This window comes from Bombus vancouverensis, chromosome 16 (assembly GCF_051014615.1).
Source record: "Bombus vancouverensis nearcticus chromosome 16, iyBomVanc1_principal, whole genome shotgun sequence".
Classification (NCBI taxonomy): Eukaryota; Metazoa; Arthropoda; class Insecta; order Hymenoptera; family Apidae; genus Bombus; species Bombus vancouverensis.
This window is the reverse complement of record NC_134926.1, coordinates 7973420-8000993: the sequence shown is the minus strand read 5'-3', so window position 1 is coordinate 8000993 and position 27574 is coordinate 7973420. Positions and strand designations below refer to the sequence as shown.

The 27574-nt window shown below is 32.5% G+C and overlaps 4 protein-coding genes and 1 long non-coding RNA gene across 10 annotated transcripts; 3 read left to right on the top strand and 2 right to left on the bottom strand.

Moving 5' to 3' along the window:
* Positions 1-203: 203 nt before the first annotated feature.
* LOC117161141 (serine/threonine-protein kinase OSR1) lies at positions 204-16000 on the bottom strand. 3 transcript variants are annotated; one of them, XM_033342439.2, is made up of 12 exons: positions 15876-16000; positions 15608-15750; positions 11753-11878; positions 7265-7608; positions 6044-6156; positions 5667-5917; positions 4977-5142; positions 4304-4539; positions 4032-4146; positions 3683-3948; positions 3021-3207; positions 204-2944 (listed from the first exon to the last, which is right to left on the bottom strand). In XM_033342439.2, the coding sequence occupies exons 1-12, from the start codon at positions 15885-15887 to the stop codon at positions 2867-2869; spliced, it is 2037 nt and encodes a 678-aa protein (XP_033198330.1). In that variant the 5' UTR covers positions 15888-16000; the 3' UTR covers positions 204-2866. The 3 variants fall into 3 exon arrangements, with proteins under 3 accessions (XP_033198330.1, XP_076481836.1, XP_076481837.1); XM_076625721.1 differs by lacking the exons at positions 15608-15750; positions 15876-16000 and having other exon boundaries at positions 4304-4541; positions 4970-5142; XM_076625722.1 differs by lacking the exons at positions 11753-11878; positions 15608-15750; positions 15876-16000 and adding an exon at positions 8731-8942 and having other exon boundaries at positions 4304-4541; positions 4970-5142.
* On the top strand, positions 9959-19065 carry LOC117161164 (uncharacterized). Of its 2 annotated transcripts, none has more exons than XM_033342480.2 (4): positions 9959-10463; positions 17786-18010; positions 18083-18232; positions 18636-19065. In XM_033342480.2, the coding sequence occupies exons 1-4, from the start codon at positions 10437-10439 to the stop codon at positions 18801-18803; spliced, it is 570 nt and encodes a 189-aa protein (XP_033198371.1). In that variant the 5' UTR covers positions 9959-10436; the 3' UTR covers positions 18804-19065. The 2 variants fall into 2 exon arrangements, with proteins under 2 accessions (XP_033198371.1, XP_033198370.1); XM_033342479.2 differs by lacking the exon at positions 9959-10463 and adding an exon at positions 17150-17346.
* On the bottom strand, positions 18299-23043 carry Dus3 (Dihydrouridine synthase 3). Of its 3 annotated transcripts, none has more exons than XM_076625725.1 (6): positions 21526-21658; positions 19972-21268; positions 19512-19879; positions 19299-19427; positions 19145-19229; positions 18299-18367 (listed from the first exon to the last, which is right to left on the bottom strand). In XM_076625725.1, the coding sequence occupies exons 1-5, from the start codon at positions 21612-21614 to the stop codon at positions 19157-19159; spliced, it is 1956 nt and encodes a 651-aa protein (XP_076481840.1). In that variant the 5' UTR covers positions 21615-21658; the 3' UTR covers positions 18299-18367; positions 19145-19156. The 3 variants fall into 3 exon arrangements, with proteins under 3 accessions (XP_076481840.1, XP_076481839.1, XP_033198332.1); XM_076625724.1 differs by lacking the exon at positions 18299-18367 and adding an exon at positions 18679-18771; XM_033342441.2 differs by lacking the exon at positions 18299-18367 and adding an exon at positions 22936-23043 and having other exon boundaries at positions 19050-19229; positions 21526-21668.
* Positions 21732-22328, top strand: LOC117161171 (uncharacterized). The gene is made up of 2 exons (XR_004464966.2): positions 21732-21854; positions 21953-22328. It is a non-coding gene; the product is annotated as an uncharacterized LOC117161171 (long non-coding RNA).
* On the top strand, positions 22860-27300 carry LOC117161142 (putative sodium-dependent multivitamin transporter). The gene is given in 10 exon segments (XM_076625723.1): positions 22860-23027; positions 23029-23079; positions 23839-23967; positions 24042-24263; positions 24347-24687; positions 24757-24876; positions 24934-25151; positions 25252-25469; positions 25561-25793; positions 25864-27300. Coding segments are annotated over 10 exon segments (1986 nt in total). The 5' UTR covers positions 22860-22895; the 3' UTR covers positions 26186-27300.
* Positions 27301-27574: the final 274 nt, after the last annotated feature.

Sequence of the window (27574 nt, the reverse complement as noted above, 5' to 3'; positions counted from 1 at the left end):
TTTGTATACTAGAAGTAAAATAAATTATTTTCCTCATTCCTCGTTTGTGATGTTTAATATGAGTTATATTATTGTTTTATATGTATATTCTAACCTTTCTTACTTCATACCAAAAAATTATGTTTAATTAATTTTTACGTAGCAATAGCCAACAAAAATGTTTTACTACTTAAAGCATTTGAATGATATCAAGGTGTAATAAATCTGTTCAAAAGTTATGAATTACTTTATTCAAGTTTGATTATCCATTTCTCACAAACAATTAAATTCTTTCTAATAATTCTATAAAAATAAAGAATCGTTGGACAGAACTATTTCTCGGTCAATTGTGTTAAAATGCATTGCTCTTGTTTAATGATACGCATTACTGCAAAAAGAAAATGAAATCCAACAGGAGTTAACAAGCATCAATAGTTTTTCCATAACAATTTTTACTTGTAAGCAAATACGACAATTTTTCTCGTGAAATACAAAGGAATTTTGTATTTTGCAAGTGGTTTATAAAAATTTACCGTTAAACGTTTTTACAATAGATAAAGGAATTCTATTTTAATTAAAAAATGTTATTCATTCGTTAGAATAATTCTAGGCTTTATTTCATTTGAAACCTCCTTTTTGTATTGTTTTTCCAAGCAATAAATATTTCCATTTCTATGTACCATCATCTTCATTTATCGATATATTTATAATATTGCGAAAAATATTTGTTTCCTTTATCAATCTTACAAGAGTCACTACGTGGATCAGAAACTCGCTTAACACCAGAATCACATTATTTTAAAACAAGCTAATTACGATCATTTATTTGCCCTGTATAATTCACATACATTTTCACGGTTTTATCAATCATATGCAGAATTAGTTGCGCTTATATTTTATTTCATTCTATTTAATGTGATTCCAACACAATCTAATTTACAACCCTTTACGTCGTTTATGTCTCATCAGGCAATTTTTTTACATCAAAATCAATACACTATTAAGTCTCGAGACCACTTATTTCGGATTTTTAAAATATAGCTACAGTTTAGTAAATAAAAGTATGCAATGAACAAAAGAGAATGGACATTAATATTATATTATTAACGAAACAATACATACTGGATATATCATGAAAAGTTTTCTCTTTTACTTATAAATTATTGAACAATGATAGATAATTTCAAGCCTGACCAGAAAATAAGACCTCAAAGGGTTATTACAAACCATTCCTAGAACCTGTATTTATGAGTGCTTTTCTTTAAAATCACCGATAAAGACGTGTGAATCATAATTTTCCATTTCTCAACCGTTTGTTTCTAATGAAGCTACAAAATAATAAATCCACTATTCGTTAATTCTATTTAATTAAGTACAAAACACGTTTCTTTAGTACTTTCGCGTGTTCTACGATCCTGTAACATGAAGCATAAGGAAATACGCTAAACGACCTTTACATCGTACAGGAGGAAAGACTGACGACTGCTTTTTTCCCGCTTTCTCTTTTTTTCGTTTTTTTCTTCTAGTACAAGATATGCATTCGACCATTGCGCATATTTTTCAAGAAAGACTAAAAAGAATATATACATATACATATATATATATATATATATGTATGTATATGTATATATATATATATATATTCACGTGATCATAGTGATTTATGTGTATATATCCAATGATATATGATATATATATCATTTATTTGTCTGGCATTTCAAATAAGTAAGTCAAATGTGTTTTTAAGCACCTTTCGACAGTTCGCCACTCGTTTACTTAGTTATTTGAAATTCTGTCATGCCCGCTTATGCGAGCCGGATAAACCTAAACTCCTCGAGGAATTCATCGACTATTAATATTTACACAGGAATTAATGCAATAATATGAGTGATATAGGTTGAATATATGAGACTACAGCCATTAATGATTAGAGCAAGTGAAAACTTAAGCCAGTACTATATTGTTTTCTCCTCTATCTTCGCAGGTTCAGAACCGAACAGTTGGCAGAATTGGATCAATACTTTTTCACCACAGAAGCTCATCGCGAACTACCCTTGATTATTTTCTGTCAGCTTCTTTTTTCCTATTAATATCAGCATTCATAATCTATTCTCTATTTTCATAAGACTGATAGTTCTGCATGTAGCTTTGAATGTGCATCCAAGCAGTCCATCAACAAATGAATTCTATTCATTGTCCTGTATTTTTCTGAACCATGTATGTAAGAAGTACAGACCGCGAATGCCTTATTGAGAAAATGGGGTTCATTGAGAAAGAGATGGAAATTAATAACGAGGTCTCTCTTTCCTTTTTTATCTGCTAGAAATAAATATCTGCTAGAAAGGGAAAGGATGACCGCGTTAATCCTCAATTGGTATTATTCGATTGTAGTTGACCTACAAAACTTTAGGATTAGTTACTTAATTTCAGAATATTCCACGCTAATTTTTATGGTATATTTTACGTCATAAAGACCATCAATAACATATATCGTGCAAAGTATAAAATACACAAATCTAAGTTAAATACTTTAAAACTAAATATAATCAGACTTAAAATTAACCTTTGTTTTCTATAATCCAACAATATCAACTGAGGGCTAGGCATTTCTTTTCCAATAAGGGTCACGCTCTTCATTTGGCACTCGTAGTTTGTATTTCATATGTTTATGGTTAGAACTAAGGAAGTGAAAGTAGCAAAAGCCGTGAGAAAGCAAAAAACGAATGGTAGAATTATTTTTGGTAGAATTGAGTTTAAGAATTGGTAAATCTTTTTTCTCAAATTCTCAGATATCGAGAGAATCCATCAGCTTTTGATACTTTCCATTCTCTGAACTGACGTTTAAGAATGGTATCCTGAGAGATTTCGAGAACTTTCGTGTGTTGCTTTAATCGGTGATGGAGATCTGAGCAAATCCTATTAATGCCTTGTCGTCCGGCACTTCGTTCGCTGCATGACCAGAATTCTGAAACAATGTCATTTACATTGAACTATCGTTTGATCTTCCTAGCCTCAAAATGTTGCTATGGAAGAAGGTTTACCAGTGAAAACGTTACAGTCCGCAACTGGCCGGCACTGTCTATGAGTTTCTGCAAGTTTGCAGCAATCACGACGATATCCTTGCCGTCAACCAACCCTGCACCAACTAGCTCCGCCGCGATTCCTTCGGCGGAATCTACTCCAACAGCGAATTCGAATCTGATGTCGTTAAGCTCTCGTTTCTGGTTTCTAAACAGGAAACGATTTTCTATTCAATAGGAAATCACAATTTAGGCACTATCTTCATTAAAATGTTTTTTATTATGAGAAAAAGATTAAGTTAGCAATAGCTGTGAAAGATTAGGAATTGGGTAGGAACGTACTCGGATTTGTCTTCAAGGGTGAAATGGGTTTCAGGACGTCTGTAATAAAAATATAATAACGTCAAATAAGTGAAAAAGAAAATAGAAATTTATAGGAGAGAAAATGTTTTAATTCTGAAATGAATATTTTGTGACCACATGAGACAAATATGATACATTCATTTCAATTTTGATGTGGAATTGGTTGAATATCTTGAATTTTTAAATTGCTCTATTATAATAAAGGCGAGAAATGTGAGTTAACATATTCTTTATAAGCGGCCTTGAAATTTGAAATTTGAAAAGGTTGCGAATATAGTATTGAAATTAAAAAATGGTAAAATATAATTAAAAAGATATACCGTAATCTTAGCACCAAGTTTATGGGAACATTCGGCTCGGTGGCTTGCACAACAATGTGACTTCGTGCTGACTTCACTTGTCCATAAAACTCTTCTTCTGGTTCCTCTTCGGTACTAGATGCATTTTCGATCGTGTTAACCGGCAGAGCTTCTTTTCCCTCATCGCCACTAGACGCGCTACTGTCTTCTTCTTCCGAAGACCAAACCCATTCTCCTGTAACTGTTCTGTGTAGACGACCCGATGTGCCGGGTTGTCTCTTTGAAGCCTGGAATAAATACAAAAATAATAAAGTATAAATATAAATTATAAACTATTGGTTTATAAAAATTTAATAAGGAAAAAATATACCTTTTGTACTCGAGTTTCGAGACTAGGACCACAAGCTACCAAAGTCTGCTGCAAATACTTTTTATCCTTTGCTTTTTTGAAGAATGGATGTTTCAGCAGTTCTGTTGCTGTTGGTCTGTAAAATTATTCTCCTTTAATATTTATTGTATAATTTTTCAGTTTCTTTAATCCACAAAGAACCAACATTTCATTTGCAATTTTGTTTCAGTCAATTTATTACTATTGTTTGGCCCTTAATAGATTAATAGAACAATTTTTCCAGTAAAATTAACCTCTTTGTTGGGTCTTTTTGCAAGCAATCGACAATCATTTTCCGGAATGTTTTTCCATAGGCTTTGTATTGGTCTTTATCGTCGGCGGCAGTATCTAAAGTTGGTGGGTCATTTTGCAGAGTTAACATCAGCACCTTCATTGGAGGATACTTATGGTATGGAGCTGTACCACTGGCCATTTCGATGGCAGTGATGCCAAGCGACCAAATATCTGCTTTGAAATCATAGCCATGGTCCTGCAAGGATATTTGCATATCATAATTGATTTTACAATGTACGCATTAAATCGGAATGCCAATAGCGGGATCCAATCATGCTGCTCCAAACAGTTACATGCCTTTTATATTAGTAATATTAAAGAAAAGATTTTGTAGTTAATAATAAATAATCTGATGGACAAATAAAATAATTGTTACACAATTTACATGCTCAAGAGGACATACAAAAATTAAAAAACCCAAAGATTGAATTTAGAATTTTTTAAGTAAGGTAGAGTAGTCTTGTGAGAATTGGATATGTGTTATGAAAAAGGAACTAGCTATTAGGTTAGTACTAGATATTAATCTCTATGAAATAAAGATATGCAATTTCAAGAAGCCTACTGAACAGAAAATATAAATATGGACACCAAAAACGCAGGCTAAGAAGATGTAATGTTACTTTCCTCTCTCACCTGCTCCATGACCTCGGGTGCCATCCAGCAGGGTGTGCCCACAAACGTGTGTCTGACTTTTTGCCTGCTTAGATCTCGACCAGTCGCTAACCAGGCACTGACACCGAAGTCGGCTATCTGCACGGTGCCATCTTCTCCTAGTAGGATATTACCGGCTTTTATGTCCCTAATATTATTCTGTTATTAAAATTTGTCTATATATTATCAGAGAATCAAATACATTCAGTTTGCACTTCATTAGAAATTATTATTTCTGTAACTGATCTCCAAAATTTTTTAATTACTTCAAAAACTAAAGAAGTCCAATACAAAATTTTTTACAAATAAAAGCATGTTAACCCTCCATCGGCAACCTGAGTCATTTGTGAATTATTTTTATTAGAAAATTTTTTAAATATATGACGTAAAAACTGATTGTATAGTGTAGTAGAGACATCAATAAGTATTCCAGAATTTCTTCATACTCTGGAAGCCTAGAAAAGTAACAAAATTAGGATATAAACTTGCTTGGATATAAACAACCCAGTATATCCATGGAGAGTTAATATCAATGCACTAAAAAACTGAATAATATTAGAAAACAGTAAGAATTTAAGGAAAATAAGAATATCTAAGATATTGCAACTTAAACGTTGCGAATTACTTTTCCTTACACAATTTCATAAATCTAAAAGGAAATTAATAATATACCTGTGGATTTGCCCATTACTATGGAAGTATTCAAGGCCTTTGAGTACTTCTCGTAAGACTGTTGCTATTGTAGCTTCATCAAACACTCCATGTTTACAGTTTGTAGTTCTGGTTTTGTGTTTGATGATGTCCAATAGGGATCCACCTTCTAGCAACCTGAGTACGAGCCAAAGCTCCTCTTTCACGACGAATGACGTGTAATATGTGACCACATTCTCGTGATTGCACGAGGACATTGCCTGTATTTCTTTCTGTTAACAAAAAGAGATTTTAAATAATTTAATATTTTGAGTAGTTATGTTTTTTTCCATAGTTCAATGTATATTATCAAATAATTTTTCTAATTCTTCCTCAATAATATGTAATGAAGAAATTACCAGAAGTTCGTCCATGCTTGTGTTCCATTTTTCCAAATTTATTCTCTTGATCGCGCATTTTTCCTGTCGAGGAATGCAAAATGCTGCGTGTACTACGGCGGTTGCACCAACACCTGAAATAAAACGAATTATTATAATACACAATTTTAAATGAAGAATATAAAAATTTTCTGCAATAAAATATTGTATAGGTTGAATCAAGTGTTTGAACAGTCGATGACGTAATTATACGTCATCATACGTCGTGTCGCTATCATGACGCAGGATATGTACGTACTTTTCAAATTACATCTTTTTACCCCGTTTTTAAGTTTTTAATTTTTTAAGGAAAAAATGTATTATTTAATTAACAGGTTTATAAATGTAAAAAGACTTTTTTATACGGAAATTTGTCTATCAATTAATTGAATCAATTTAATGACAACATTAAATTAAAATTAATATTTAATATTTATACTTCAAAAGTTATTGTATGTATAAAAGCTGTATTAAAACCTTAAAGTAATAATAATTTTAAAAATTTATTGGAATAAAAGATGTTCTTAAAAACCTAATATAAATAGCAGAATAAATATCTCAAAACTCTATTTTTAATACTGCAACAAATTATTATACAAGAGTTACATTAAAATTTTAAGGTAATTAATCATTTGAAACACTCATTAGAAGCAAAATGTTAAAATAATTAATTATTTTAAAAATATATTCGAGGTAATGATATCTTTAAAAAAGCTAGTAATAATTCTATCTACGACAATTTATAAATATATCTGGAGAGCTTTTGCGAGTATTCTACGTATATATATTACGTTAAAAATTACTGGATCCGTTTCTCAAGCAAGTTAACTAGGTTAGGACGTATCGGGCACCGGTATACGTGCCTTGGTTGAGAGCGAGCGAGACAGTAGACTTTAAACATAGGTGTGAGAGAGATAGCCACGTAAACGCAGACGGGGACAATGCGTCAATTTAAACCTCATTATTGACGATCGTAAAATCATCAATGTTTCAACATATTCAATTTCAAAACGTCGCGTTTTTAAGTAATGTTTCACTTAATGAGCCAAATAACTTTCTGTGTGCATAATGTCAAGAAGCAGAAGTAGCTATTCATTCGGGACCCGGTAGAGTATCATAATGTCGATCCGTATTCTGAAAAATCTCATAAATGCTTTTGTAGTTGTAGTGGATGAGGGAAATAGCGAGGTAACGATTACTCACCAATAACCTCTTTGAGCTCATAGTCGTCCTTGGTGTTCGGCCAGCCCTGCACGACCGTAGTAGAGCTCGAGGACGCCATTTTGTTCGCCAGCGTCGTGCCAAGACGTGCGTGCTTGCTGGTGCCTCGGGTGCCCCGCGCGAGAAGTAACACGCCGCTCTTTAAACGTGCGCTACCGCTGTTAGGTGCTTTCGGCTCACGTGGATCTCGCGGTTCTGCGCCTGCGCGTTGATGATTTTTCGCCGCAGGTGCGCCCGCGTTGTTCTTCGGCGGTGTCGACGCGCCGAACGACTTTTGCCGGAAAATACCCGGGGAACACGACGGCAAAACGTCTGGCGAGATTTTCCTAAAATTTAATGAAATATTTCATGTTTCATATTGAAGGATCTGTTTTTATAACTTTACTGCGATCTTTGGGTTATTGTTTATCCATTGGTGTTTTTTTATGGCTAAGAACTTCTGAATAATCATAAAAATCCAAAGAATTTATTTAACCCTACTATGATCTTTGGGTTATTTTCGATTCATTCGGAAATCACCCAAGAAATAGTAAAATCATATTTATGAAATATTAAAAATTGTAATATCTACATTTTATTATAATATTTATTTTAAATATAATATTTATTTCTAGGAAACTAGCAGAATAGAAAATTCAAGAGCCACAACAGAGCTAAGAATCTGCTAGCTGTAAACATTTTTTAAAAATCTTGTATATTTAATTTAAAATAGAATTACAAATATTTGATCGAGAAGATATGTTGGAGTTTGTTTAAAGGTTTGTTTCGGTAAACAATGCACGAATTAGGGACAGACTGTATTAAGGAGGCAATGACAATGTGTTTATTAAGTCTCAATTACATGTAATGTTGTCAAAATAAATGCGTCGACAAAGCGTCGACGCAACCTACGCAAGCCCCAATCTGATTCATTAAGTCGATTGGTCTTTCTTAGAGAAACCAACTTCACGAGCAATAAATTCTAATTCAGAACAATTTGCTGATCCTAAAAGAATTTTCTTTCTGTTTTCAGTACTTTCGCTATTGTCATTATCATTATTTAAACAAACTCATTAAAAATCCATTCTAAGGAATAGAAAATAACTCTTATTTCACATACATACCATAGCTAGTGTATTGATACATTATATGATACCCTATAGAAAGTGTACCAAAAACACTGCAATACTCCAACATCATCTCTTTAAAGTTCACATTGTGTGTCAACCAGAAAATGAAAAATTTTATTAAATCACAGGGAAATTTAAATGTAATTTAGCCCCATTTCTGTTAAAATGATTATATTACGTCGGTGGAACCGCATTAACGAATAGATTCTAATTCAGAACAATTTACTCTAGAATAACTTTTTTCCCAGTACTTTCCCCATTGCCATTTCCATTATTTAAACAAATTCATTAAAAATCCACTCTATGGAACACAAAATAACTTTTACTTCACTTACATACCATAGCGAATGTATTATACACTGTAGAATATGTATTAGAAACACTACAATACTCCAACGTCTCCTCTTTAAAGCACACATTGTATATTAACCAAAAATTGGAGGAAAATTTAAATGTCACTTTAGCCCCATTCCTATCGAAATGATTCTATTGCGTGGATGGAACTGCATTAAAAAAATTATCGAAATAAAATTAAGCTGTATGACCTTTTTCTAACCCTGTTGCGACATGCCCTGTCCTCTTTAGAATGCACGATGTATATCAACCAAAATATGGAGGGAAATTTAAATGTCACTTTGGCCCCATTTTTATTTAGACGATTTCATTACATGGGTGGAACTACATTAAAGAAATTATCGAAATAAAATCAAGCTGTGTGACCTTTCTAAAGTTGACTTTTGTGATATTTTCCTGTTGTGATATTTCTATCGGGGGTTTACTCACGTAAGTGTCGAATAGCCGAGGATTAACGTTTATCCGACATAAGCACTGCAGTCTGGTGCGCGGAATCCGTCACTACTGTCGAACAACAGTTGAAAAGATTTTTTCGGCGAGAGAGAACGAGAGTCGCGTGATACGTGACCGCGATATTAAGGTTAATCCTGGCCCGTCTGTCCAAGTCCCACCATAAACTCGGCACGCTCGTCGCGATTAGTAATTGAAGTGCTTTCATCATTGTTCGCGCGTATATCGAGAAGCAAGTTAAATAGAGAAAGAGGAAAGGAGAAAAGACAGAGAGAATCAAAGAAATGAGCGGGAAAGAGAAACAGGGATGCCAATCGCGGCACAGTCGAAGAAAACAAAGATGGAAAATGAAAGAATAGGTTATACGTTGATTGTCGCACGAATTTCCTATATCTTGACCTAGGAGCCACAACAGATCGAAATATACTATGGCATAATATTTAATTTTTGTAAAATTAAATTGTTAATTATTGTATTTGTACACATTTTTTCTAACAATATTATTTACAGACTGCGGATTTTTATTACGAATTCGTATTTTTGTAAATTTAATTAAACAAATGAAATCTAAGTAGAAATTTATTTCATCCATTGAATATTATAACAAATTTTCTATATAAAAGGACAAAAAATTCGCAACCTAGTTACTTTAATCATTCACGTTATTAACAGTTTGTTAGTTTATGAAATTTATCTTATTTTAATTGCTCTAAGAAATTTGGTAATGTAGATGACTCATGACCAGAGTGGTAGTCAACGTGTTAAGAAGAAAATAGACGGAAAATTGTAAAATTTGAAAGTTTAGGAAAGGACAGGAAATCAAAGAATAGAATTGGTGTGTTTTTATGGGAAAAAAAGGATAAAAGAAAGTGTATAAAGGATAAAGAACATGACAATATGAAAATGAAAGGACAAAGAAAATGACAATATCGAATGTATCTTTCGAGTTATCGATATCAATATCAGGACGTGTCAATCGACACGATTAAAAAATTCAATTAAATGGTAGGCGATCAAATAGCTACGTGGAGATATTAGATTTCAGTATTTGCAAAAAGATCTATTGTCGATGTTCTTTACTTTTGAAATGACAAATGACCTAATGCGATCAAATCCTGTGGGTGATATAAAAGAGCTTGATAAAAGTTGAGAGAGCAGTGATCAGGCTCACGGCTTCTAATACAGGTGGCTTTTTGGACAGCACTATCGTTGAAGCTAGACAAATTGAAGATTTTACCATTATGCATCGATTAGGTTATATTACCATGGTAAGTATTCACAAAATATACTAGGAATTTTATAAAAAATTTTAACTTGAAAGCTTCAATCTTCAAAGTTTGTGCTCACAAAATTACGAATTTATAAATTGTATAATTTCAAACCTAGAAACTTGCATTCCAAAGTTTAAAATTTCTAAACTTGGATTAAAAAAATTTCAGATTTCAAAATTTAATTACCAAAGTTGCAAACGTGAAGATGTCACATTTATAAACCTTTATTAAAAAAATTCCAAACCTCAAAATTTAAATACCAAAATTTAAATACCCAAGTTTCAGATTAAAATATTTCGAATTTTTTTATTTGAATCCCAAATTTTGATTGTTCATAATCTAAACATCAAAGTTTTAGAAGTATAATTTTAAATTTGAAAATTTGTGTTTAAAGTCTTATGGAATGGAAGTTATAGCGAGGAATAACAATGTATATTGCAAAATGTTTGCACTTTTGCGTACATAATCGTATCCTATATATATAACATGCTGGCAGCTTTAAACACTTTAATTATCATGGATGTACTACTACGTCATTAAGAAAACTTGCGTTGTTTGCTATCGAACCATTAGTACGTCTCCGTGTGTTCACCATGCCCATTCGTAATAATTCATTTAGAAAGACATTAAACGCACTCGTTAATTTGTAACGTAAATTGCGATTAAATTTAGCGTTTCCAAGTTTAAATTTATCGTCGCACATATAATTTTAACAAGCATACAGACGATTCAAGAAATTAACTGAAAACAAATCAAATCGGCACTTTAACTAGACATATGGTAATCGCCTTTGAGATTAGTTCATAAAAATTTATCGATTTTACAATTATAATAACTATGGTTACAATTTCAAATACCTTTCAATAGACAATGACAAACAACAATTCGAATATTTAACATTTCAATAATTTATATTAATAATTGTTTTTAAGATTGATTCGTAAAAATTTTATCCGCTTTATAATTTAACAATTGTGAATAGAATTTCAGGTACGTCTGTGCTTTTTAGAAACGAACAACAGTTTGAATGTATCTCAAATTTCAATAAGTTCTGTTGACATTAGAAATCCCTAGACAACTCTCCAGTAAGCAAAACCGGTCACGTGACCACACGTGCAACAATCCATCATTATTAAATAACCGAATAACCGTCAATGCTTTTGAATTCGATGCAACGCAATTTAAAACGAACCTTCTAAAACTACAATTGAAACGAATTGCTACGTGGGGAGGGTCGATGAAATTTCGAATTACACGAGCAAAATGAGAACAATGCTGGTACTCACCTATTTCTCCCGAGTACTAATGTCGTCAAGAACCTGTTGTCTTGAAACTTCAATCCTTCTTCTGTAGACATAGGCGCCGCGGCGCCAAGCGTGCCGGTCTTACGTTGCCTCATGCTGCCCGTAATTCTGCGAACAAACGAACGTCTAAGTTACACCGGTTGCATACTGCAGGGGTGCCTCGCGCTTGTGCTGAATACATTTGTTAATTAATAATTACACTGCTTAAATTTGTTAATCAATACTTACGCTTCTCTCTCTAATGAACATACTACGGGTTTTTATACAAATTCATATTGTTGAGAATATAATTAAAAAGGTAGAATTTTAATAGGAAATTATTTTACTCGCCAAGCATTATAGAGAGCAATACACTTTGGATATTTCATATTATTTTTTTACATTATGTGTATTTTGTGAAACATCGCAAATTTCATGTAAATGCATAAATATCCAGAATCTGCTAATTAGATATTTTTATTGTAATATTCTCTGAACTTTCTCCCATTTGATTGAATATTGTTGAACATTGTTTGGAGTTTATATTGTTGAATATACAATTTTTAGTTTTTCATCTTTCAATATTGTTGTAATGGAATAGGAACTACAGAATGCTTTTTCTGTCCTGGCAACATATTATTTGCATTCGTCCAGAACGCTGACTGAGGTCCCCGTGCTGTCAGCGTGTGGAATATTTCTAAATTGGCGGTCAGTCGATTGTCACCTAAATACCTAAATGGAATAATTGGAGCTGGATTGGCCTTACCGGCTATTTTTAGCCAGCATCAAGGGGTAGCCTCTATCTGGCTACCTAAAAATAATCTCACAGCGAATGGACCTTTGGTTGTTTTCAGTCTGTGGCCCTAAGAAATATTTTAGATATCCTAACATATGATAATAATTCAACATTTTCATCGATTTAAAATGAAACAGAAGAATAAAGTAGGTAAAGTTAGGGTCAAGGTATTCAAAGATACAGAACATTATAACGAGTCAAATTTCATGGTTTTGAAGAATAATTCTCATTTTTCGAATAGCTATTTTATTTAGAATTTTCGTACACGTCATTCGCGACTTGCTAATAGGATTAAATTCGTCCTCGCGAAAATGTCTTGACAGCATGATCTAATTGTCTCTTTAAACACAAGATACTCGTGTGCATTCCTTCTTAATATAGTTATACACAAGCTCGCTGTCTTGAGTAAAAAATATTCCCCAGCAGATTTCCCCTAGCAACGGAAAGTTTTATCTTAAAAAAAAGTTGTCACCAAAGTGTTAACTGGACTCGTTACATTCTTCAGATGTTCGATTACATCCAAAGTATTTAAAAAGGGCAAACAGTTACAGAAAAAAGGAAACGCCATATGGAATTAGTATTAGCAGAAATTATCTTCAGCAAATTGAGTAATTGTATTTATCGACTGTTGATAAAAGAGTCAAAAGAATTGCAAAGAACTTTTTGCAAATTTGAATAATAAAACTAAGTAATTCTAATAAGTATCAATTAAAAACAGATGAATATGTAAAAGAGACTGAATGAAGAAATAAAAATTTGTGAGGATCATGCGAGATGAATGTAGGTAGAGCGACACGTCGACTATAGACTTAAATTAAAGTCGCTGTTCTGCTCAGGAAATGAAACTTTTAACCCAAATAAGATGCTCGTGCAAAAGCTGCGACAAGCTTTGAAATAGCACTATAACGGAGAAAGGGAAAAATTTCTTTACAAATATTTATAAAGACAATTATACTATTTCCAAATATGATAACTAAACAATTTCAGTTTCACTAAAATTAAGTTCTAATCTTTTGTTAAAGAATGTAAAGCGAGAAATTTACATTTTTATTGGCTAAGTCACAGTGGCTAACTAACCGAAAGGAAATGTATAGACTCCAGTCTTACAAAGTGGAAAACAGAATGATTAGAACACTTGCTGCCTTATGACTGGCAACATGGAGCGAATAACGTATTGAAACAACAGTAAACACATCACGTAGTATTTTAATGGGATTCTTGCCACATGGTTACCACTTATGACAAAGAATTTAATTGATTTCCTAAATTAACGAGTCTAATAGCCTCTTCTCTGCTAATCGTTCCCGTTTACAAGCCGCGTCCCGTCCACAATTTCGTGTTCTGAATTGCGTGCTAGCCGGCTATCTTCTCCACTTCCTAACAAATGAAATTACACAGTTTCTCAATTGAAAAATAGTCCATATTATTCTCTAATTAATATGCCATAGCAGAATTTATATAATTATATATTTTTTATTTTTTTATTTGAACAAAGTTTACAAGTTGATCACTTTGACTATTATTCTTTGTTTAATATATTATAGAAGAATTTTTATAATTGTAGTAATTCTTTTTATTATTTTGGTGAATAATTTTTGATGAAATTTATAAGTTAATGACCTTGACTATTGTCTTCTATCGTGATAGTATTTTTATTTGATTTTATGTCTTTTAATTGATAGCACATTCAACTCTGATAGTTGAACGTAATGGTATAAAGGCTATTAATAAATTTAAATGAGGCTAATACGTTTTGCAAAGTCCCAGTAAACGAGTGTGTCGACTGTCCACGAGAAATTCCCGGCAAAAACTGTTCGAAATAGGTCAACACTTGCTGATCCTTGTCAATATTGTCAAAGAGAGCACATGTTTGTGTTTAATTTTTTCTTTGACAGCAGTTACGTGAACACTTATTCTACTATACTTTATTTCATAATTGATGGTACACAGACATGTCTTTTTCAGTATATAGATAGTCACTTTGTGCAGGCACATTAATTCTTCAAACAACTAAAAAAAAAAAAGGATAATATAGATTTAGAGAAGGAAAAATGAAGAAGAATTTGAAGCAAAATGCTACCATAATAATCTTATGTCTATCTTAATTTCTTAGATACCACGTGAATTTATTGAAACGACTTTGCATTGAGACCAAGTCAAGTGGCGTACACGTTTCAACAAACAATCTGATGATTTTAGATTAGATGACCCCTGCCATTATTCAGTTCCTGATTTTTTTTCTACTCGTTTAATTTTTTAATTACGGGCGAACACCATAAATCATAATAAATCATAATTTTTGACGATGTTCAAGATGTTTTTCTGAAGAAAAGAAGAAGGAGAATTTCGAGTGACCAACTGCTTAAGTTCTGTCTAACGGTATTCGTCAATGGAACCTTTGCTCAGGAGGTCGAGGGTCAATTGGTTATTAACTCAGACAGCAGTAACGGCTATTAAACCGTTTCACTGTCATAAAAATTGCCGTAAAAAAGCGAGGAAATCACGTTCTTGCACTAGTCATCCCAAAATCAGGATACTAAAAATGCGACAATCAAAACTGTAGTAGATCATTATCCATTCCTCCTTAAGAGTGTCAAGCATTCCTCAGTGTAGAATTCTATGAATTCTGACGTAATTCCACTTTGGTCTACTTATCCTGAGAATTTTACTAGAAAGAGAATTAACACTCAAATCATCAATGATCAAAGTATAAAACATATACCAATGAAAGAATAAAACCTACATGCCTATTATCTATGAACCTTACAAAGGAAAAGAAAATCTCTCTAAAAAATTGGTCGCAGACCAATAATTCATCCATCCTTCAACTACTTTCAACCACAAACACTAACAGTTTCTTAAAAATTCTAAGCAAACGGTCCCAATAATGCCAGTGTTCCCATTTGCAACCAATAATACTGCCTTGAAGCATAAACTGCCATTGCATTCCATTTCCACCCAGTTTATCTTCATCGTTGGACAACAAACAAGCATCAAAGCATATAGGGAACAGAAAGCACAGCAGCTTATCTGAAGTTATCTCTTATCTGCTTATATCTCACCTGTCGGACGTTGACTTCACAGATCCATTCGCGTACAGGTCGGCTGCCATATCAATCGTGCTGGTCCACTCACATCTCCTTCCACTTGGACACGTGTTTGTTCCAGAAGAAGATATCGGTCCGACCGATTTCACCGGCTGTCTCTAGACAGCCAGAAAAAAAAGAAAAAAGAAACAGTTCACTAACAATGGCCAACCTTGACCGAGTTCGTTCTCACTGGACCAGTGAGCCGGTCCCAAAGCACGATCACGTTTTTGGACACCCTTACGGGAATCGTCATGTCGATTTCTTCAATGATTATAATGATGCAAATGCTCCTTTCACTGTCTACGGTATTGAGATAAGTTGGAAGAAGCACACGTTGGAAGGACGCAATTCGCTGGATACCGGAACGTGGAGTAGCAAAAACGTCACTGCTGGCAGAGTTGCAGTCGGATCGTCCTGAGTTTGTCGTCGACTGAACTATGTCAGACGGGGGCACTGTCAATTGGATAACTACCTACTACACAGCGATGTGCCACCGCGTGGAGAATACGCTTGATAGCGGTCCGAGCTGACGACCTCCCCTCCTGAAAGTGTTAATTCACTTTTAATTTTGTCCATTTGGTGAACAATGCTTTCGTTTTAGTTATTAGACACTTTGAGGTGTAATAATTGTTACTGACTTAGGGTTTAAGATGTATTATTGGGAGAAGAAAGTTTTAAGGCACCTTTAGAGAAGAGTTTCTATTTTTTGGATTTCTAATCATTAGACTACGAATATTTGTGCATTTATGGGGGATTTAAAAGTAGAAGTGATGATTTCCAAAAATTCCATGATTTCACTTTCCTAATTACATCCATAGGAATAAAAATATTAGTCCAAAAGAACCTACAGTAGAGGAATAATTTATAAACAGAAATATTAAATTAAAGTGTCCATTCTCAAATTACAGTTATCTCTGGAAAAGGTTTATAGCAGTTTTAATGACTTAGAGTATTTTTTTGATTTTTTGATCAATAACTCTAGTTAAAGAGAACGTTTTTTTGAACAGAAAATTAGCTTGAAATTTAAAAATTATGAAATTTGTTGTTTAGTATTAGCTAGTATAGTTGAATGTTTTATTGTTTCCAAATTACTCCTCTGTTTTTGCTAGGTGAGTACTATTCCACAGTCAATTTAAAGGCAGAGTAACAGAGATCGGCACGGGGAAGACCAATTTATATCATACGACGCGAAGCACATCAGCTCAATCACGATCGACCTTGCTGACCGGTTCATAATCTGTTTTTCGCGGGACTAACATCATCTTCAAAGATTCGTCAACACACTACTCTGATTTCTGACATCACTAACCAATTGATCACGAGACTAGCTCGATTAATCCTCTGTTAAATTTCAATTAATGATCTTCATTGAACTAGTTTAATATATCTTCACCACGCTGCTGCTGCCGTAAATACTTTAATATAATTCCAGTCAATATATTGAAAAATTAATTTCATATATTCTTTTGTATGTTCTCTTTTTATAGACGTTTATTGAAATGATAAAGACGATGATATCATGAGTTTTTAATGATATTTCGTGACATCATGTTGCGTCATCGTTAAAATTTAAGCATTGACGGAGGTCTCAGTCAACGTTAGAGACCCATCAAACTTGATAAAGCATAAATCGTATGCAGAGGGTTCTACCAAGTGGGAATGGAAGTGGAGTGAATCAGTCGTTTAATAATGTAGTAACTGACAAAATGCCAGTACGATTGTCGATTATTGATGTTTCACGTTTTTCGCAGCTTTGATCCTCTAGACTTGATCTTTCAATATTTCTCCTTACTATAATGGCCAAAATCTTTATTCTGTTAATACAGTATAACTACATTTGTAGCTAATCCAATTCTCATTATACAATTCGTAATTTCTTGAATTGCATTCTCTATAATGTATCTTATATATATATATATATATATATATATATATATATATATATGTATATAAGCTGTACTGTATTAGTGTTATATATATTAGGATTATATGTATATATATATATATATATATATATATCTTTTTTACTGGATAATTCATATTTAAAATAAGGAAATTCATTTCTTAATCGGAGTAAAAAATACAATGGAAATTTGACAATTCATAAAAAAAGTGAGTTCTATTTTATAATTCCTAAAATTTTTTTTATAGTTTGCAGCTGTAGGAGTGTTGGGGATGGATTCTTACGATCTCTACAAGAAGTGCAACAGAAGTTTTCAGGAATTAAAGAAACTGGATGTCACACAGTATCATGATCCTAGATATCATCCTCCCCTGGGGCGGGACCTCTTCTATCTACCTGAAGAAGAATATATCGAAAAGCTTGAGAACGGGCAGCAACGGCCCCTTAATAGGGACAATAGAAATTCATTGCCTGTCAGTCATACTGTACTCAACAAAGAGAAATAAATGGAAAGCGAAGTCTAACATTTTGTACTTTGTCTATAGGACTATCATAGTCTATGTGAAACTGTAACGGAAACAGTGCGGCTAGATGATTCTGAATACGAGTACCAACCGCCTCTTTATCACGAAGTTTACTGTAAAAGTCACAATTTGCTAGATAGCTTGCAACGCGCCACGAATCCATCGAAGCAGGTAGATTGAAAAATAAAAAAGAAATTCGATAGTTTTAGCAAAATTACCTCAAATTTAGAGTATATGTAAACTTCCATTGAATAAAGTACTGTAGTTAGTAATTTAGGTGTTCCTTGAGTAGAGAAAGTCTGGAATCTGAAAGGAATGATTGTTTTATTCTCATAGTTGTAATACCTGAGTGAAATTGTGAGTGTACAATAGTTTCTCTATTTGAAGTTAATTTAGCATTTTAGAATATATTAGGTTTCTATGATGGCAATTGTCAACAAATTAATATTTATATCTTGCGAATGCAATAACATAAAATATTAACCTTTGCCAATGACCAGCCTTGGAAGATCTCTGTAGAAGCTGAAGATCTCTTGTTTCTGTTCTTGTATTAAGTGAAGTATATTTATTTCAGAAATGCGTGCATAATGGCTTTCATTGCGTGCAAAGAAGTAAAAGCTTGTTATTGGTAAGGCGGCGATGGGAGAACGAATGTTGGGAACCTTTCGTCAAGCAGATTGCCAGTGGTTGTGATTGCATGTGGCCAAAATCTGTCCTAGGAGATATAACTAATCATTACTAGTCTGCAATAGTCTATGTGTAGTCCATAGGTGAAGCAGGAAGGTTAACGATCAAGGAATGGAAAGATAAATTCATTTGGCATCGCATTTCAATCCATTGATCACTTTGCAGTGGTGCAGAAGATAGAATCATTATGTATATTATGAATTATATCTAAATTTGTGATCTATATTATTTGTTAGTTAAAGTTGTTTATTTCATTGTTTTCTTTTTATGTAGCTATAAGTGCTTAACAAAATAAAAACGATTTTTTTGTTCTTTTACCTAGAATTTATTCTATGTGGTAAACGTATATTAAAAATAGGAAGGAAAAATATTATGATATAAAACTATTTTGTTTACGTGACACATTTATTATTTCCACGAGTTCGCCTTGTGTTTTGGCAAAAAATGAAATCCTTCAGGCACTTTTCCTAGTAACATCTCCCTGAAAATGAAGTCTAAGTTAAAACAAAGCAAATGCATTAGATATGACATTGAAATAAAATATTTTTACGATAATTTAATCCAGTCTGCACAATTTGAACTGGCCATTAGCGTTTCCATATCATCACGGCCTCTATAAAATGGAGGTCTTTCATTAATCCTTTGTGGTGGTTTCTCTAATATTCCAACAGGAATATACCTAAATAGAAATAGAATTTAATAATTTACACAACATATGTATAGAAATGTACATATGTATATATGTATAAAAAATCAAAATTACCTATGCAAGAAAGATATCCACTCCAACATAAACCTCCTTGTTGTCTCGACGCCACGAGTGTCCGAGCCCCAATGTTCAAGGCCATATTTAGAATATTTTCTCAAGATCTCAAATCTTTCTGAACTTGATATATCAATCAACTTCTTTTCTTTTATTTCAGTGAATATCCATGGCTTTATCAATGCCCCACGTCCTATGGTGATGCCACATATAGAAGTGTATGCATCTTGAACTCTTTGATAATCATCATATGATAAAATGTCTCCATTTCCAAATACTGGAATAGGATCAGCTAATTTCGCGCATTTTTCTATATAATCCCAATCAGCTAACTTTGTATACCTTTGTTCACGTGATCTTCCATGAACCTACATTAATTTACAATTAATAGTTAATATTTTTTAACATAATTTATTAAAGTCTTATCATAACAACTTCAGAGTATAATTAACTTACTCACAGTAATCATGGACACACCCCAATCACGAAACTTTGGCATCAAAGTATGTGCAATAGGTTTATCTATGTAAACCCCTGTTCTAGTTTTTACAGTTAAAGGTATATTCATAACCTGATTAACAGATTTCACAACAGTTTCTAGAACATTTAATCGATTCAGCATACCACTACCTCCTCCCTGTCTATAAATTAGATCTATGGGACAACCAAGATTCAAATCAATGAAATCAACATCAATTTCTTCATTCAGCAACTGTGCACATCTTGTTAATACTCCTGGGTTGTTTCCACAAAGCTGTACACCAAAAATGTCTTCGGATTCATGTCTTTTTACCAAAGCCCATTCTTCATGTGCTCCTTTCAATATCCTTGGCGCCAGAGCCATCTCTCCACAAGTTATGTCTGCTCCATATTCTTTGCATATTCTTCTAAATGGTAAGTTGCCTACTGTTGTCAATGGGCTTAACAATATCTTATTCCTCCAATCAATTTTTTTCTTTTCTGAGTCCCTACATTTTATTAAATCATAATCTTCAATAGGGCCAAGTTTCTTCTCTGTATTTTGAGTCTCAGGAGCTTTATTCTTAGATTCATTAATAGAAGTATCTAATATTGGACTATCTTTTACCTCCAATTTATCTCTGTCCAAGGATTCATCAATTTGTTTAATTTTTTCTATCTCTGGCTCTTGTTTAACCTTTTTTGTTCCTATATTTTTCCTAGATGGTCCATTTGCCTTAACAATATTTTCAGATTTAGAAAAATTATATTTGTGTTTTCTTAATTGTATCTGAATATCTTTAGCTAAATGATTTTTTGTAGAAGGAGGCCTTTTCCTAAATTCGTCCATTTTTTCCTTGTCAATAATATTCAAACCTTCTTTTGTCAAGTGTTTGGAACCCATCCTACAGGCAGCACCACGTGGACACCTGCCGGTGAGCTCAAAGATATAGCATTCATCAGTGATATCATCTGGCTTAATCTTTAAATATTCAACTCTGTTGTGCAAAAATATGCACTGATTATTATCACATTTCCTTTCAGGCTCATCTACTGCTTGGTCAGCTACCCAGGGACATAAATTCAGTTCACGCTGTGTCTTAAATGGTGGTGGCCTTGCTTTGTTTTGCCCCCTGAGCTTTTCTTTTTTATCATCATTTTTAAGCTTTTTGGTTGGAGGCTCATCCAATATAGAAACATCCTCACTTAAATTAGTTGTATTATTTGATACTTTTTGCTTGTCAGTCTCAGTCAAACATTTTTCACTTAGAAGTCTTACATGATCTTCTATAATAAACCTGTGACATTACGGATAAATTTATTATACAAAAATAAAAGCATTTTTTTTATCGGAAGATAAATTACTTAAGAAAATATTACGACATAGAAGTATTTTTGTGATCTTTATTTTATTGCGTTCGACAGAAAAGTTTTGCATAATGACAGAATGCCACGCGGTTTGAACAAATCGAGGTTATGTAGTTATATATGTTATTTATATGAGTTACCTTGAAAAAATTGAATGTTAATAGTCAAAATAACAATGATTACTTACTCTTCTTTAATTAAGCAGACACCTTTTTGTTTATCATCACTGTAATCAAATGAACAATCTTCCACACATTTTTCACTGTAATCTGCCATTTCAAACAAGTCGATTGCCTGAATAGATTTCGAGAGATCGATCAGTCGAGAACTCTGAGAATTCACGAATCAGTGAAAACGGTGTTATTAATCAGCCATCACGGAAGATATTTAATTATTAGAAGAAATTAGTAGAAAATAGTAATCAATTTTACTGTAGCTCAGAGTATCATGCATTTGGAGTATTATTATAAATATTTTTATTTTTAATTACTATTTTAGTGTAAAATAATTTTTACAGTGAGATTTTTCATTTCTACATAATTTAAAAATTAATAGTCAGGTTTATCGAGTTTTTGTAGCTTCATCCAATTAATTAAGTTTCTATTTAATTCCAGGTAATGATTTCTTAAATCAGGATATCGATTACGTGTTACGTAATTTTTGCATAACAGATGCATAACATATAGCTGAGTGTGCTGAAATTAAGTATGATTTGAAAACATTAATGAAACGTTAAAAAATATTGTTAAGTTATCCAGAATAAATAAAATGGCTAACTTTATAATACCGATGCATTTATTTGCGTATATTAGTGGCTATTTAAATAGATATCGACTACCTTTGCCTCTAATTATGTCACCACAGTAATTTAAAAGTACAGAACAGTGGCTCTCACAATAAAACTGTTGAATCCTATTCGTATTTAAAATAAAAAGAAATTTAATTTGCACACTTTTCTTACTAATAAAACAATGTTGCATAATCTATAAATGATTTAAATTAATAAGCTTTCTATGGAGTTATTTATTAAGTATTTATGCCCAATTTTTTCCCAAACTTAATTTATTCCTTAATTAGTTTTCGATATAATGCTTTATATTCATCAAAAATCTAATTAACGAAGAAAAATAATCTTCCTGCATTTGCCAGTTTAAAATAAAAATTTTCATAGAAGAATTCTAATAAAATCCTAGATATATTCTCCAAAATATATGCTAAAAATGTTCAATATTTCTTAGGAGATTGGAATTCTTAACAAATGCTTAATATAAAGACCAATTCATTGTTGATTAAATACCTCATTAAAGAATGAAAATAATCTCCTAAATTTTTCAATTTAAATGAAAAAGAAACATTTCAATTAAATTCTAATATTTTTTAAAGCGCGCTGAAATTTTTTAACATTTCTGAGCAAATTGAAGTTTCCTAATCTAAATAAAAAATTTCCATAGATTCCAATAAAATTCTAATATTTTTTTAAGTAATATGAAATGATACAGAAATGTATTTAAAATGGTACTCTCGTACCGTTTAAACCCGCACGCGCATAGTTTCAATATGGTGTTGCATACTTCTACACGTGTCCTTGTGTACTCACGCTACTTTTTCATGCGAAAGATCGAGCATGTTAAAGTCCTCCAACAGTCAGTAACAGACAGAACAGCGACGCGGATGAAGAGCGATCCGTCGTAGCGAGATATTTCTGTCAGTTGCATCGGTGAACGACGTTGTGACGGTTCCGGTAAGTTCGCAATATGCTTTACGATACATCTTTCTATCCATCGATACGAATTATCGTTGAAACGGCTTAACAACCATGTAAACTATTGTTTACGTCATCAACAATAGTTAGTCCTTCGATACAATCAAACACAGCGACTTAAATGATCAAAGAAATAGGATTACATGAAGTTTATGCGGTTGATAAGAACTATCGCTAATTTCACAACTCAATAAATATGGGTCACTATATTCATTGTTGTGCACTATGAGAGTCCTAGATGATACTATAATTGGTCTGTACTATATAATTTGTTTATTTTATAACTGATAAGTAAACAGTATTTAAATATGAACTTCTTTGATCTCTATATGTCTATATGTCTATATAGTCTGCTTCTTGCATTATCTTACAGGTTCTTAGATTTTATAATATTCTTTTTCTTCAGTAAGAATTTTTTTATTTTAAAAAGAATTTGAACTAAATGTGATACATGTCCAAGCATTTGTGATGCAAAACTATGTTTTGCTTTCAGTAGATAATATTGGGAAATAATACTTAACACACATTATAAAGATATGGTGCTTAAGGTAGATTAGGAGATTATACTTATATCTTTCTTAATTTGATCTTTTAGTTTGAACTTATAGAATGTATTTCAACTTTATTTTCTTCTTTGATTATTACATAGAATTATTTTCTGTTTAATATATATTACCTAATGCATCTGTAAAAATATGTGTATAAAATTAATAGAGTATTCCTTGCTTATATCAATAGAACAATAGTATGGAAGAAGTAGGTACATTACAATGGGAAGATTATCTAGTCATAGCAGCCACACTATGCATAAGTCTGAGCATAGGTATCTATTACCGGTTCAGTGGTGGACGACAAAAAACTATGGAGGTATATACATCATTCTTTTAAAATTGTGGCTTCTAAAACAATGTTAAATTAAAACAAAATTATTTTCTTAACAGGAATACTTCATTGCCAGCAGGTCAATGAGCATCACACCTGTGGCTGTCGCACTAGTGGTTTCCTTCATGTCTGCAATTACTTTATTAGGAGTTTCTGCAGAAAATTACACATATGGAACACAGTTTGTAGTAATTAATTTATCATACCTCATAGGAACTCCTCTTGTTTGTTATGGATTTTTACCAGTATTTTTTAAACTCCAAGCAACAAGCGCTTATGAGGTTTGTATGATAAATTTCGTTTAAACAAAATAAAAATGATAAAAAATTATGTATATTTAAATTACATATTTATCTCTTTCTAGTACTTAGAAAAACGTTTTGGAATCAGAGCTAGAATGATGGCTAGTTTTGTGTACTGGCTGCAATTGCTTTTGTATTCTGGTGTTGTACTTTATGCTCCCGCTCTAGCATTAGAGGCAACAACAGGAATTTCTAAAACTGGCAGTATTATTATCCTTGGCTTAGTATGTGCCTTCTATTCAAGCATAGGGGGTATCAAAGCTGTCTTAATCACAGATGTGTTTCAAGGATTGCTGATGTTTGTTTCTGTCTTTATTATTATCATCATAGCTGCTAACGAGGCTGGAGGTATAGGCAGAATCTGGCAAATAGCGGAGGAAGGACATAGGATTGAATTTGACAGGTACAATGTGTGGCATAATGAAAAATGATATCTTAATTTTGATAAACTAATTATGAAATATCTTCCAAGTATTTCGATAGACCCCACAGTTCGACATACTTGGTGGTCGCTCACTATTGGTGGTTTATGCACGTTTCTATCACTGTATGGCGTAAATCAAGTTCAAGTACAGCGTTTGTTAACAGTGAGGTAAGTATCACAATGAGTAAGATATGAAATGTTATTAATTTTACATAATATTTTTAGAGATATAAAAGCAGCACAGAAAGCACTTTGGCTGGCATGGCCAATTTTGTCAATACTTTCAATGACTACGTGTTTCTCAGGATTAGCAATATATAGTAAATATTATAAATGTGATCCTTTGCTTCAAAAAAGGATATCATCTACAGATATGTTGATGCCTTTGTATGTCATGGACACCATGTCTGACAAACCTGGTTTACCTGGTCTTTTCATAGCAGGTAAAATTTATATTTTATTTTTATTTTACCTCTTACTGCTTAAAAATGTGTTAATGCAGGTGAAGTAAATTCTTCAAACTAATATATTCTCATATCTTAGGTATTTTTAGTGCTGGTCTCAGCACTATTTCAGCAGCATTAAATTCTTTGGCAGCAGTAACACTAGAAGATTATTTAAAACCAGCATATAAAAAATGTTGTGGTAAGGAATTCTCTACGAGTATGTCGACAACCATGGCTAAGTTACTTGCCCTCATTTATGGAATTATTTCCATTGCCTTGGCGTTTCTGGCACAATTATTGGGAGGTGTTTTACAGGTATCCTTTTTTTACCAATTAAATCATAAGAATACTATAAAATATTGTCAGGATTTCATTTAAGAAAGTTTTACTTCTATTGATGTTATAGGCTGGCCTAACAATATTTGGGGTAGTGGGTGGTCCATTATTAGGCCTTTTCACTCTTGGAATGCTCACAGAAACAGCTTCTGAAACAGGGTCTGTAATAGGCGCTACTGTGTCTCTAGCATTTTTGTTTTGGGTTGCTTTTGGACAACCCAGGCCTATTCCAACAACACTACCAGTTACCAATAGTGGTTGTTCAAATGCAACCATTTTCATCCCTATGGAAAAAATACCATTGTAAGCAATTCCTAACCTTAATTAATCTTTTAAAAAGGAAATTTTATAATGAAATAATGTTTTATTTTAGGAAATCAGATGATTACCTCTATATGTATCGGGTCTCTTATATGTGGTATGCTCCAATTGGATTTTTGATGACGTTCATAATTGGATTAGGCCTCAGTTACTGTTTGAACCGGATATATAAAGAACCGAAAGTTGGGCTGGATACCAACTTGTTCTTCCCTCTAATAGGAGAACGTATACGTCACAGGAATAGGGAGATTTCTAGTAGTAGTGAGAACGTGGTATCAAAGAATGCTACTGCGCACAAGAAGTACATTTTCAATGTAAATTCGGCTAATGATGTGGTGGAAACTTCTGATGATACCAATACCACCAAACTTTAATGCATACTTGGTTAATCGCTTGCTTTCTTCAAGTGGCATTTTCGATTCTAGGCATTCCATACTTTGTTTTGTAAGCCTAAGTATTGTACGGGACTTGAAACCACTTAAGTTGGTCCCTTAAAAGAAAAAAGATGACATGTCCAAAGAATGAATAGGAAAATTAAATTATTATCCATATTTATAATACTAAATTTAATTTTACCATAGTTTGGCTGTGCCGCTTTGGGAGAAATAAAAAGCGGGATTTATATATTTATTGATAAATTGTTGGAGGTAATTTTAGAATGAGTCAGCTGGGCTAGAAAATTGCCCATTTGGACATGTCAGTTCAAAACACCAATATTATATTATAAAAAGGTATTTGTCGGTGCTTTTAGCCCATAATAATTACTTATTTGTTTGTAATTATTTAGATAATAGTATTTCACTATCAAGCGAATGTCTTCCATCTTGTTCCTGAACTGCCATTTTGTAATTTGTCTATAAGATGTTTTACAGAAATGCACAAGTTACTTATTTTGTTTCACATATCAATGACAAAGACACGATGGCATGCGAATTTTTATGGTACCAAAAGAAATGTCTTTTATTCCAAAGAATTTGCGCAAATCTGCTCAATACAGATACTTAATGTATTCACTCTTAAGTATCACAAATATTGTACAAATTACTTTATGGAATTATATTTTTCGTAGATGCACCAGAAAAACCGGTCTAATCTTTTTTACAATTGGACGATAATTAATTAAATAATGATTCTTTTTATTTTAGAATTGAGAAACATGCATTACAAAATTGTACGTATGTAAGTAATAATACTCTCTTACCAAAAGAGGCTATATTTTAATTCTGAATATAAAAAGATATATTTTTATATACAATAGTTCAATACAGAGTATTCTATGGATAACTCATGATGTTTTCCAAAACAGATATCCGTAGAGTGTAAATTTTATATTTATAATAGGTTTGTTATTTAGTGTGATGATATATGCAACACTTCCGTCATTTTTTTCGGCTAGTCTGTCAGTCAGTAGAATGTAGCAATATATTTATCCAAGCTTCGCTGTACTATGCAACAGGGGTCAATAAAACAATGTATGTGTGAAAGGAAACGATGCTATGAGTAGCAGCAATTATTTTCAGTTTCTCCTCTTGTTTATCCAATGAAGAATCAAGTAATTACAATTAACAGTAAGACAATCGAGCAGCAGGAATGAGTATTTATTGTTAGAAATGATGGACTAGCTTAGAACTGAAATTTGTAGCTTTTAATTCCCTCTTTAATACATTATATCTCTTTCAATAAAGCAAATCAGAAGACTTCTTATGAATTATTCCAGGGAATAACATAACATAACTTCTTTAACATACTTTGCATTAACTTAT